Source organism: Canis aureus, chromosome 2, assembly GCF_053574225.1.
Source record: "Canis aureus isolate CA01 chromosome 2, VMU_Caureus_v.1.0, whole genome shotgun sequence".
Taxonomy (NCBI): Eukaryota; Metazoa; Chordata; class Mammalia; order Carnivora; family Canidae; genus Canis; species Canis aureus.
This window is the reverse complement of record NC_135612.1, coordinates 74236000-74248146: the sequence shown is the minus strand read 5'-3', so window position 1 is coordinate 74248146 and position 12147 is coordinate 74236000. Positions and strand designations below refer to the sequence as shown.

At 36.9% G+C, this 12147-nt stretch overlaps 1 protein-coding gene and 1 long non-coding RNA gene across 8 annotated transcripts in view; one reads left to right on the top strand and one right to left on the bottom strand.

Annotated features, from left to right (window-relative positions):
- The window catches only part of KLHL5 (kelch like family member 5), an 85647-nt gene that overhangs the window by 17097 nt on the left and 56403 nt on the right, over positions 1 to 12147 (top strand). The window contains exons 2-3 of one of the 7 annotated variants that reach the window (XM_077879447.1): positions 1371 to 1844; positions 2955 to 3053. The exons of 3 other annotated variants lie outside the window; for them this stretch is intronic. In XM_077879447.1, coding sequence (XP_077735573.1) covers positions 1465 to 1844; positions 2955 to 3053 — 479 coding nt within the window. In that variant the 5' untranslated portion in view covers positions 1371 to 1464. Of the gene's footprint in view, positions 1 to 1366; positions 1845 to 2954; positions 3054 to 6524; positions 6548 to 12147 lie in introns of those variants that run through there. 3 more of the 7 variants (XM_077879458.1, XM_077879504.1, XM_077879493.1) reach the window with 3 other exon arrangements.
- Positions 1545 to 12147, bottom strand: part of LOC144302109 (uncharacterized) — a 72625-nt gene continuing 62022 nt past the window's right edge. Inside the window, exons 3-4 of the long non-coding RNA XR_013368991.1 lie at positions 2345 to 2534; positions 1545 to 1804 (exon numbers count right to left, since the gene is read on the bottom strand). This is a non-coding gene — a long non-coding RNA (uncharacterized LOC144302109). The remainder of the gene's footprint in view (positions 1805 to 2344; positions 2535 to 12147) is intronic.

The window sequence follows — 12147 nt, the reverse complement described above, 5'->3', positions numbered from 1 at the left end:
CATTCTTATTTCCCTGAATAATTTTTATTCTTCTAAAGAGCTGTGTGAAGTTAAGATCTATGCCTCCCAATCATTTTGTAAGCCTCCGAAGCAGCCTCTTTTTTTTAGTCGATTGATAATAAGCATTGTCTTTTGATTGAAATAACATTAGATATTGAGCACCCCAAAAACTTAATTCTGTATTTGTAGATCACAGTATATTAATATTGCAGGATTATCATGTGTCTTCTATTTAAATGGTCAAGTACTTTTTGTTTCAGTAACTCGGTTTAAGTCTTTTTGAAGGGAGGAAGTAAGATATTATGTAACTGTGTCCCCCACAATGCCTAGCAGAGTGTCTTGCTCACAATAACTACTCAGCATTTTAAATTTTGATTTTTTAAAAATTTTCTTCCTCAGTTTGCCCTAACTGTAACCATGTTCAGACCATTGTTTTGTTTTGCTAACGACAGAGGGCACCATTAGGGTACTCGTACACCCAAGAAATAATCCTGTCCCAGTCCTTGGTAGCTTTCTTGAGCCACACTCTCCTCTTTCTAAATGGTGTCACACAAATTTGGAAATTATACTAAATCAAAGCCACCCAGTCCTAACTATAGAGCAATGTTGGCTTCAAGTTATTTATTTGACAAGAGAGTAAGTACTGTCATATTTTGATCCTTTGTAGTTTTCAGACTTTTTCTTTCTCCTTGTTCTTATCCTTTGATCAAATGAAACCTTACCCCAGATCTTACCATGTTAATTAAATACACTCCTTTCCCGAAGGAAGAAGATAGAAGCGGAAAGCAACAAACTGGAGCCCCACCTTTGTATTCCTCCCTCCCCTGCCATCTAAAGAGCACAGCTTGAAAGTCACGATAACTCATCTAATTAAAACATGCTTTTTTAAAAAAATGCTTATTTTGTGATATGTCATTTAGGAATTTAGTATCAAAATGGAAACATTTTAGTTTGACGGTGATTTTTATGTACAAAGGAAAATGTTCTGGAATAAATTCCTGGTTTCAGCAGTGAAAGAGTTAATATACTAAGCAGCAGAGACTGAGATATTGCAATGGGATAGTGCTTTCTGTTTCTGTCATTTGCGGTTTAAGAAAAGAGGGTGGTGTTCTGCATTTGAAAGGACTTTAATGAATGCTGTCAGTGTTCGTGGGAGCTAATGGTCAGTATGGGAAAAGAGGGGGGAAAGTGGTCTAGCTGCTTCAGGATAGGTGGATGAGAGTTTGCTCTGATTGAACGGAATGTTCCACCGTGTTTCATCGCTATTCATTCTCCTTTGTTCTTTATAATCTGCTATATTGGTATAAAAGTTAATGTAGATATATATGTGAACGTGATTTATTTCCTTTCAATCTGTTTATTGTGTACAGCAGGGCATATACTTCTCTTGTCTTGGTTGGATGCACAAATCTGTGTGCAGTGCTTTTTGCCCGTTGCCTAGACGATCACTTGGTTTCTCTGAGGATGTCTGGTTCTCGTAAAGAGTTTGATGTGAAGCAGATTTTGAAAATCAGATGGAGGTGGTTTAGCCATCAAGCATCATCTAATTCTACAGTTGACAGCCAGCAGGGAGAATTTTGGAATCGAGGACAGACTGGAGCAAACGGTGGGAGAAAGTTTTTAGATCCATGTAGCCTACAATTGCCTTTGGCTTCAATTGGTTACCGAAGGTCCAGCCAACTGGATTTTCAGAATTCACCTTCTTGGCCAATGGCATCCACCTCTGAAGTCCCTGCATTTGAGTTTACAGCTGAAGATTGTGGCGGTGCACATTGGCTGGATAGACCAGAAGTGGATGATGGCACTAGTGAAGAAGAAAATGAATCTGATTCCAGTTCATGCAGGTTGATTATTTTCTTACCGTTAGAAATGGGGTGTGGGGGTATATTCTCTATAGTGTTAATAATTTAGTATTATTATTTATTTATCTATGATAATATACATACCTCTATGTACATATACATATATAACATCCTGGTATGCATATATGGTACTTTTGCTAGGGTTTACTAAAATGTTCTAATATTAATTTTAATTCTTTAAAATTGTAAAGACAACAAGTTGCATTCATTTTGAAATATCTTGTGTTCCATATATAGATATGGCTCTACCTTGAAAATAATACATAGTAGCAATTTTATGCATCATTGCCTTGCAGTTTGCTTCATTCATTTACCTTCTATAGTTATAGCAAAACTATAGAAGACATGACATTTTACTTTGCAACAGATTATGGAGTCATTTTTTAATTTTAATGAAAATGGAAGGTTTTACAAGGAGATGCACGTTGTAGTTGTCAGTAAATTTTTTTACACCATTGTAGTTACAATAATATTTTTCTTACGGTTATTTCTCTTTGTCCTATGTTGCAGCCCTCCAGACTAATGCAGAAAATACAGTAGCATGTCTCTTTCTGAGATGACAGCTTCTAATTCCCGTTACCTTCACTTCACTGAAAATTGTGCTATTTAGGGAAGTGAAGGACATTCTTTACGAGAGTTTAAGGAAACACAGGGGCTAGATATGGTCAGCTGCTGAAACAGGGAGAGGAGAAGGGAGAGTGAGTTTGAGGAGAGAACGTAAGGAAAAAAATTGGTTGATTTCTCAATGACTTTATTCATCTTCCCCTTTGAAACCTGGCTTTATCTTTGAAATGAATTTTCTTGTCAATCAGTTTAAACTTCTGTAGCATATTATGTAACAAGTGACAGCATGAAAATCATCTTTCTGGTTCATTTTCATGCAAAAATATTTCTAAATATTTAAAGGCTATTTGTCTAATTTGATTCCTGGATTCTTTTTAAAAAATTTCTCTGCAGGTTTTGATAACATTTGGAATTTGTATGTTGGTTCTTAATTATAGACATCATAAGAGATGGAGACAAAATGAGTTCATATATTCACGTATCTCTTACTTGGGGATATTTATTGCCTTCTCCTTTTCTAACCTTCAGAACATGGAATTCTGAACTGTGGTGTTGGAATAATAATAAATATAGACCAGCCATCTATAATCATTTGTATAATGGAAAGAGGGGCATATCTTTACATAGGTAACTAGTGTATTTAATTTAAAATGTTTTTAATTAGTTCGTGACTTGGCATTAGATGAATAAGAGCCACAAATAATTTTAATATGGAGATCAGTTTGAGTTAGTATGGTATGATTGCTTTGTATTTTCTTTAGAGACTTGTTGCCATAAAGAGAATAATAATATATATAGTAAAAGGTTCAGGGTTTATCATTTTTGTGGAAAACCAAAAAGTAACCATCTTTCCATTTGAAAATAAATGCAGTGTATCAAAACTATTTTAACAAAATCAGAAAAACAAAACATTCGTTCATCACCATAAATTATAAAAATCTTAACATACATCTACTACCTGGAGAGTTATACATATGCGAGTATAAAATTTATATACAATGTATGAAGTTGGAAAGGTTATACACACATTGGTTGCTATAATTTACTTCCTTACAACAAAGGTAGTATGCATAGCTAATGATTATTGACATTAAGTTATTGTATTCCTTAGTATCCATATCGAAATACCATCTTAGTGAGGTATTCAGTATGAAAGAAAAAGACTACCTTTTTTTTTTTTTTTTTTTTTTTTTTTTTTTAGTGAGAGATTGCTATATGTGTACTTCAAGGACTTAAAATTGACATTTTTACTTACAGGATATATAAAAGAAAGACAACGATATTTAAAAAAATCTAAATGTAATTGTTTTTAAAATGCTAATCAAGAAGCTTGAGAAAGTAAATAATAAGTTGGGAATAAATAGTGTACATCTGCAGTGGCCAAACTATTCCTAAAATATTATTTCAAAAATAAAATGTACTTTTAAAAGGTCTCTGAATTTTAGATAGAAGAGGAGAAATGTTTCAAAGCAACTCGATATTCGCAAAGATTTGAAATTTCTATACTAATTTCTTACTGCAAAAAACCAAAAGACAAACCATTCTAGATTTAGAAATGTCATTTGTGTGTACACTACTCCTCTTCTGTTTTTTTCTAGATTAAATATATCTGATTCTCTCATCTTCCTTCAGTCCTTCAGCTCTTTGTCGTAAGGATACATTTATTTGCCCCTAGCTTTTTGATTAAGTGAGCAGTCTCTTTAGGTGGTTGCCCTTCCACTGTAAACAAATCAAAGGCTGTCACTGTTAATGTCAAAGGAAGCTACACTGACATCAAATTTTTGTATAGAACTTGGGAACAATACTTTTTTTTATGTAATATTTACAAAAGATGAAACATAGTAAACATGCGAGTATGTTAGAGATTGGTATCTTAAAATATTAAAGACCTAACGAGGAAATATATAACATGATATATGGAGAATTTCTAATTTAAGCATTCATAATAATTAGGTAGAGCTCAGAACTTAGACTGAAATTTTGAATTATTAGAAAAAAGGGAAAACAGCTGAGCGGTTTTACCTACACAAAATCTTAGTACCCACAGTGGATCTGCACAATTTAAGACAGATGTTCAAGGCATCATATGTTGTTTATATGTTTGATTAGTTGCATTCTAACTAGGAGAAATGTCAACCTAAGCCCTTTGACTTCTGCTAATTTCTCCTGCCACACATCTAAGTGATTTTAAAGTTTTCATCTTTTGGAGGCACCTGGGTGGCTTGGTTGGTTGAGAGTCCACCTCTTGATTTCAGCTCAGGTCTTGAGATGGAGCCTCACATTCAGTCCTATGCTGAACATAGAGTCTGCTTGTGATTCTCTCTCTCTCTCCTGCTCCCTCTGCCCCTCTCTGCTCTTGCTCTCTAAATAAATAAAATCTTTAAAAGTTTTCATATTTTTTAAAAGATTGTATTTATTTATTCATGAGAGACACAGAAGAGAGGCAGAGACATACGCAAAGGAAGAAGCAGGCTTCCTGCAGGGAGCTGGATGCGGGACTTGATCCCAGAACCCTGGGATCACAATCTGAGCTGAAAGCAGGTGCTCACCTACTAAGCCACACAGGTGCCCAGAAGTTTTCGTATTTTAGCTTAGATCTTAGGCCTGTAGCCTAGCCAGCAGTTTCTCCATGGGAATCATCTAAGTCATTACTTTGATAGTGAAATACAATCCTTATTTTTCAAACTATGAGGAATTTTAGACACTAAGGGGGATTATCACTGTGCAGTAGGTTTCTAATACCTTAATTCAGGATGAATTTTTTCCAGGGCCAGAAAAGTTTACATTGTGACCCACTGTGTGAGCACATACAGTACAAACACAGTTTACACTTCACTTGACGAGCCAGCTTTGAAGTTATGGAATTTTTGACATCCTGAGAGAAATTACACTATTTCAAGCTTTGTTCATAGAATTTAATATTTTATATGTCAGATCTGTATGTCACATATTTAGTCTATGTGTAAAATATTACTGTGCTTTATAAATACTCAAAAACAGCAATAGCTAATACTAGCTGGGTGCTTAGTATCTGCAAAGCACTGTTTTAAGCATTTCATTTAATTCATTTAATCTTCACAACAAATTTCTGAGATAGCCAGAATTAGCCAGTTATTCTAATTTTATAGATGAGCCAATGAGGAACAGAAAAGCTAAATAACTTGCTCAAGGTCAGTAAGTGAAATAAAACTGCCTTAAAAAAAAACTTTATATCTTTACAACTGTTTTAGATTTATAGGAAAATTGAAAAACAGTATAGTGAATTCCTTTATACCCCACACCCAGTTTCTCCTATGTGTAATATATTAGTATGGCACATGTGTTACTTAATAAACCAATATTGATAAATTATTATTAACAAAAGTCCATACTTTATTCACATTTTCTGAATTTCTACCTAATGTCCTTTTTCTGTTGTAAGATCCCATCCAGAATACCACGTTACATTTAGTTATCATGTCTCCTTAGGCTTCTCTGGGCTGCGATAGTTTCTCAGACTTCCATTGTTTCTGATGACCTTGGCAGTTTGGGGAGTGGGGTCAAGTGTTTTGTAGAATGTTTTCTCAATTGAGATTTATATGATGTTTTCTTTGTGATTAAACTGAGGTTATGAGTTTGCAGAGGAAGGCCACAAAGGTGTAAAGTGCATTTTCATCACATCACATCAAGGATGCATACCATCAGCCTGACTTATCGCTGTTGATATTGACCTTGATTATTTGGAAGTAGCTGCATTTTGAACCCAAAGAATTAAGATGTCGATTTCATGTTCACACACCAGTAGGCAGCTGTCTATGACTGTTTCATCACCAAGTTCAACTTGGATTAACATAATAGTTGATGATTCACTCTAACCACTTTCACCTTCTCTCCTCAGCTAATTTTCTCAGCCTGTTCTTGAAAATGCCAAGCCTAGCTTGCTTACAAGTATAGTCTTTTTTTTTTTTTAAAGATTTTATTTATTTATTCATGACAGACAGAGAGAGAGAGGCAGAGACACAGGCAGAGGGAGAAGCAGGCCCCATGCAGGGAGCCTGACGTGGGACTCGATCCCGATTCCCCTGGATCACGCCCTGGGCAGAAGGCGGCGCCAAACCCCCGGGCCACTGGAGCTGCCCCAGGTATAGTCTTTTAATGGGGCCACAACTCTTCAACCACAGCCATCTATCTGACTCGTGTTACTTGGTGGCTTATTCCCCCCATATTTCAACTGCAGATGCACAACACTCTTCTTTGATGCCTCTTGAAGGCATTTAGGGCTTCCTCATCTCCCAACAAGGAGTGATCTTTACCTTTTCTCAAGTGCTACCTTCTTTTTCTTGACCTTCTTTATGTTATCTCTGCATCTTCTTGTTTGAACCAATGTATTAATTCTGGTATAGTTTGTTGAGATGTGAAGAATCACATCTTTTTTTTTTTTTTAAGATTTTATTTATTTATTAATGAGAGAGAGAGGCAGAGACACAGGCAGAGGGAGAAGCAGGCTCTGTGCAGGGAGCTCGACGTGGGACTCAATCCTGAGTCTCCAGGATCAGGCCCTGGGCTGAAGGCGGCGCTAAACCACTGAGCCACTGGGGCTGCCCTAATTCTGGTACAGTTTGAAATGAAATCCTCAACATTTCCACATGAAGCGAATTCTGTTCCCAGAATTGGCAAAGAAGCTCAACTATAATGCGCTAGTACCTGGGAAGACTATATTGCATGTCCTCCCTCACATGTAAATGTCCAAGCCATAGCTGGAATTCCTTTGACATAAACCTTGGAACATCTTCTCACAAGACACTGTGTGTGCATTTGCAGGTATATGCAGGCCTGTGTGTGCACATGTGAGTGTTAAATATTTTCTCTACAGTTCAAGGAGCTCATGTACCTTCTGAAGCATCTCTGTCTGCTCTTATCACTCTTACTTATCAGGTTTTTTTAAAGATTTTTATTTATTTATTCATGATAGACAGAGAGAGAGAGGCAGAGACACAGGCAGAGGGAGATGCAGGCTCCATGCAGGGAGCCTGACGTGGGACTCGATCCTGGGACTCCAGGATCACGCCCTGGGCCAAAGGCAGGCACTTAAACCGCTGAGCCACCCAGGCTGCCCTTACTTCTCAGCTTTAAGCCACTGAAGTTCACTGGGTGATTTAAACAAAATGGGGATTTACTGGAATTGTATTAGTTCCCAGAACTGCTGGGAAAGCTGAAGAATCGGCCTAGGACAAAGAATAGGCAGTTCAGTTACACAACTGGCCCTTTTAACTTCAGATTTTCCAGGCAGAAGAAACTGCCTTTATGCCGCTTACTGCTTATATTTCATTTTTATCCATTTGGAACTAGATAGTGAGGTTTTACATTTTTTAATATTAGGTATATTAGGCATGAAAACAATCACACACACACACCCTACATATACACCCATATGTGCATAGCCATGTAATTTGGTCATTTAACTTTAGGGAGCCTATTAGTAGAGAATAGGCTAAGATGAGAAGAGATTCAGAAATACAGTGACTCAAATAAAACAGGTTTATTTCACTATTTCCTAACAGATGGGCAAGTGGCTCAGGGCAGATAAGGAGCTCTGCTTCACAAGTTCACTCAGAGACCAAGATGCTTTCCATACTGTTTCTCCATCCTGTAGGGTATTATCCTTTCTTTATGTTCAAAGCTAGCTTACTCTCAACTCCCTCTCTGCATTCCAGCCTGTGGGAAAGCCCAGCAAAAGGAAAGGGAGGACGTTAGGCCAATAATACAAGTTGCATGTATCAGCTCTGTTGACATCCTATTGGTGAGACCTAGACATGTGGTCACAATTAGCTGCAAGGAAGACTCAGAACTACTGTAATCTTTATCTGCGTAGCCAAGTGTCCAGCAAAACTCATTACTGTGGTAGAAGGAAAGAATGATCTAGGAGTTATAATCAACAGGTGCAAGAGGTGAAGATAGCTGAACAGAATTCTTCAGAACGGATTTTTAAACTCCCCCCCCCCCATTATGTAATATTTTGACCATAGAGACATTGGAGAGTAGAAATAGGTAAAAACAGAGGGGATCCCTGGGTGGCTCAGCAGTTTGGCGCCTGCCTTTGGCCCACGGCGTGATCCTGGAGTCCCGGGATCGAGTCCCACATCAGGCTTCCTGCATGGAGCCTGCTTCTCCTCTGTCTGCGTCTCTGCCTCTCTCTCTCTCTCTCTCTCTCTCTCTCTCTGTCTCTCATGAATAAATAAATATTTTTTTAAAAAAAACAGAACAACCGCTAATAACCCTGCCACCCCAAAATAACAGCCACTGACAATCTGGGGAAGTGTCCTTCCAGTATATTTTCTGTACGTGTATAATAAAAATATGTATCTTTAGAGTGAAAATCTGAGCCTTACTGTAGATACTATTTTTTTTAAAAGATTTTATTTATTTATTCATGAGAGACACACACACACAGAGGCAGAGACACAGGAAGAGGGAGAAGCAGGCTCCATGCAGGGAGCCCAATGTGGGACTCGATCCTGGAACTCCAGGATCATGCCCTGAGCCGAAGGCAGACGCTTAACTACTGAACCACCCTAGCGTCCCTACTATTTTGTAACCGACTTTTTTACTCTAATGTAAATATTAAAATTAGGACTCTTGTCACACAAGACAGAAACCCAACTCAAACTGATTTAAGCAAAAACTAGAAATTTTTGATTGATGTAAGTAAATAAAAAATCCAAGGATAGATCTTAGCTTTATTCATGGCTGAATTCAGATACTCAAATAACACTAGAAATCGATTATTCTCCCTGTCTAGACTCTGTTTTCCTTTGTGATGGGATTTTCTCACGCAGGCTCTCAGTGTGGTAGCAAAAACCACTTGCAACTGCAAGTTTACTTTTTATTAGCAACCTCGGTGGAAAGAGAGTGACTCTTCTAGAGTGCCAACCAACATCTTAAAATTGACTCTGATTGGCCTTATTTGAATCATGAGTTCTGTCAAACAATCATAACTGCCAGGAGATACAATACTTTTACTAGCCAGGTCCCAGTCCCTTGTTCATTTTTGTCCAGGGGAAGATTCATCTCTCCCCATGTCATGTGGACTGACTTGGGGAATGTATGGTTTCCCAAAAGGTAGAAATGAGTCTCTCACCATAAGAAAGAATCCTGGAGAGGCAAAAACAATGTCCACTAAAACAGTTCTCCATGTCATCCACTTTTTAAATGGCTGCATCATCCTCCTATGCACAGATACATCTCTTGTTTAACCAATGTTCTGTTTCTTTTTGGGATTTAGATTGTTTCCAATATTTTCCTGTTAGAAACAACCTGTGAGGGCAGCCCTGGTGGCTCAGTGGTTTAGGGCCACCTTCAGCCCAGGGCATGATCCTGGAGACCAGGGATCAAGTCCCATGTCAGGTCCCCCTGCAGGGAGCCTGCTTCTCCCTCTGCCTGTGTCACTCCCTCTCTCTCTCTGTCTCTCATGAATAAATAAATAAAATCTTAAAAAAAAAAAAGAAAAGAAACAACCTGTGATAAACCCTCCATATAGTGAGATCTGTATACAAACATGATTGTTTCCTTTTGATAAAGTCCCAAGGATGTGCGCATTTTTAGGATGTTTGATTTATATTCTCAAAGTTATTTCAGGAACATTACTATTATTTTCATTCTCAGGAGCGTTGTATAAAATTGTCCCCTGTATAAAATAGCCCTTCCCCTTCACACTGGCTATTATTTAAGAAAATTTGATTCTTACAAACATTTAATTCCCTTCACTGTAGATATTCTGGCCATAGTACCAGGAAAAATGCCTTTAAATTCCAAAATCAAAAATCTTTGTCTTGAGAAGGGAAGAGGTGAACGTATTCTTTTTTCCTTCCCTCTTGTCGTTTCTCCGTATATACCTGCTCTGTCCTCCCCTTAAAGGAGACACCCTGAATCCTCTTTTACCTTACCCACTTAATTCCAAGGCACATTTCAGATCTCACTTCGTACGTGTTGCCTTTCCAAACACTAGCTCATATTGATCTTTCCCTTCTCTGTATTCTAATAGCAATTATACTCCAATTGGGGATGTACAAAATGATCAGCTGGAGAGATGGTAAAAATAGAGCTTCTATTTACATTTCATTTGATGCCTTTTTTATTCAAATGTAGTTGACATGCAATTTTAGTTTCAGGTGTACAACAGTGATCATTTATATACATTATGAAGTGATCACTATGATAAATCTAGCTACCATCTGTCACCATACAAAGTTGTTACAATATTATTAACTGCATCCCTTTATCCCTTTAAAGCTCTATTTTTTCTATGTTTTAGAATACAAACAATAATTGTACAGTGGTATCTATCTTTTATAAACTGATAAACATCCATATATTTGGGCACATGCTTAAAAGTATACAGGAAAGGATATGCATAAAAAAGATTTAGAAACTGTTAGCCTATACAAAGCAATTTACATTCTTATTTTACATTTGTGGTTTTGAATATTTGTAGAGAATGCCAAAAGATTCATGATACGGTAGTTTGCACTTTTGCAAAAGCATGAATTCTGAATACCAAAAGCTATGAGGCAGATAGCTGGGAGTAAATCACTTACCGAGGGAGTGAGCCAAACAGACCAGTTAGAATCTCAATGCAGCTTTGTTTTCTACTCAAATCTACATACAATGTAATTCTTATGAAGTGATTTTTAAAACTTATTTTGAAAAATTACTCCATGAAGAAAGCCTAATGCAAATTCTGATGACAAAAGTGAAGAGCTCTAAGTCGTTTTTACTAAAAGGTAATATTAGTCCTGGAACATACTTTGTATGTGTATATGCAAGTGTGCACATGTATGAAATCTGAAGGGCTAGGCAATGTTGCTATTTAATTTTTTTTTTCCAGTTCATGAAACTTGACTCTTCAGATTTCTTCACTAAAGAATCCTCTCTTTCTTTGCATCTCCACAGTTTCTAACAACTGGTGCAATATCGCATAATAGGAGTTGCTCTGTAAATCGTTGATAACTTGATTCTGTTTGATACTTGCCTCTTTTCTATGTTTAGGTGTTTTTCTGACTTACAAGTTCATTGCCTACTGCAGAGGGACAATAGGCTAAAAATTAAATGTTTCGTTATAGCCTGCAAATATTCAGCAATGCATAGTTCTCTACAGTGAACATCTCCTATGAAAGATTTTAATGATTTACCATCCTAGTAACATCATATAAATAAAATGAAGCAGAGAGGTTAGATGTATTCCCTCTATAATCATGTAAAAGATGGAGTAGAATATATTGAAAGAAGTATATATTAAATGCTCCATAAATGGCCTATTCCCAAATATTTGTATTGTGTGTTGTGATGTCTGTCAGGTTTACTAAAAGACCACTTTAATTAGGAAGTATGAGAATTAATTATAAAATTGATAATGCTGGGGATCATTTTTTTAAAAGACAACCAACCAACCAACCAACCAGCCAAACAGCATTATGTAAAGACAAAAGATAGGCATTTCCATTTGCCATTGAAAACCTAGGTTCTACCAACAGTAGTTTACCTTGACTATGTATTTATTGTGTGCTAGAGCGGTGCATTCATCATTTCATTTAATGATTCCCCCATGAGGTATCCACTAAAGAAAGTACCATGTGTTACTTATTCCCGTTTTGCTATTGGAAAAAGTTAATAGAACTTTCTGCATTGACAGAAATGTCCTATATCTGCACTATTCATTTTGGCAGCCATTATCCTCCTGAGATTG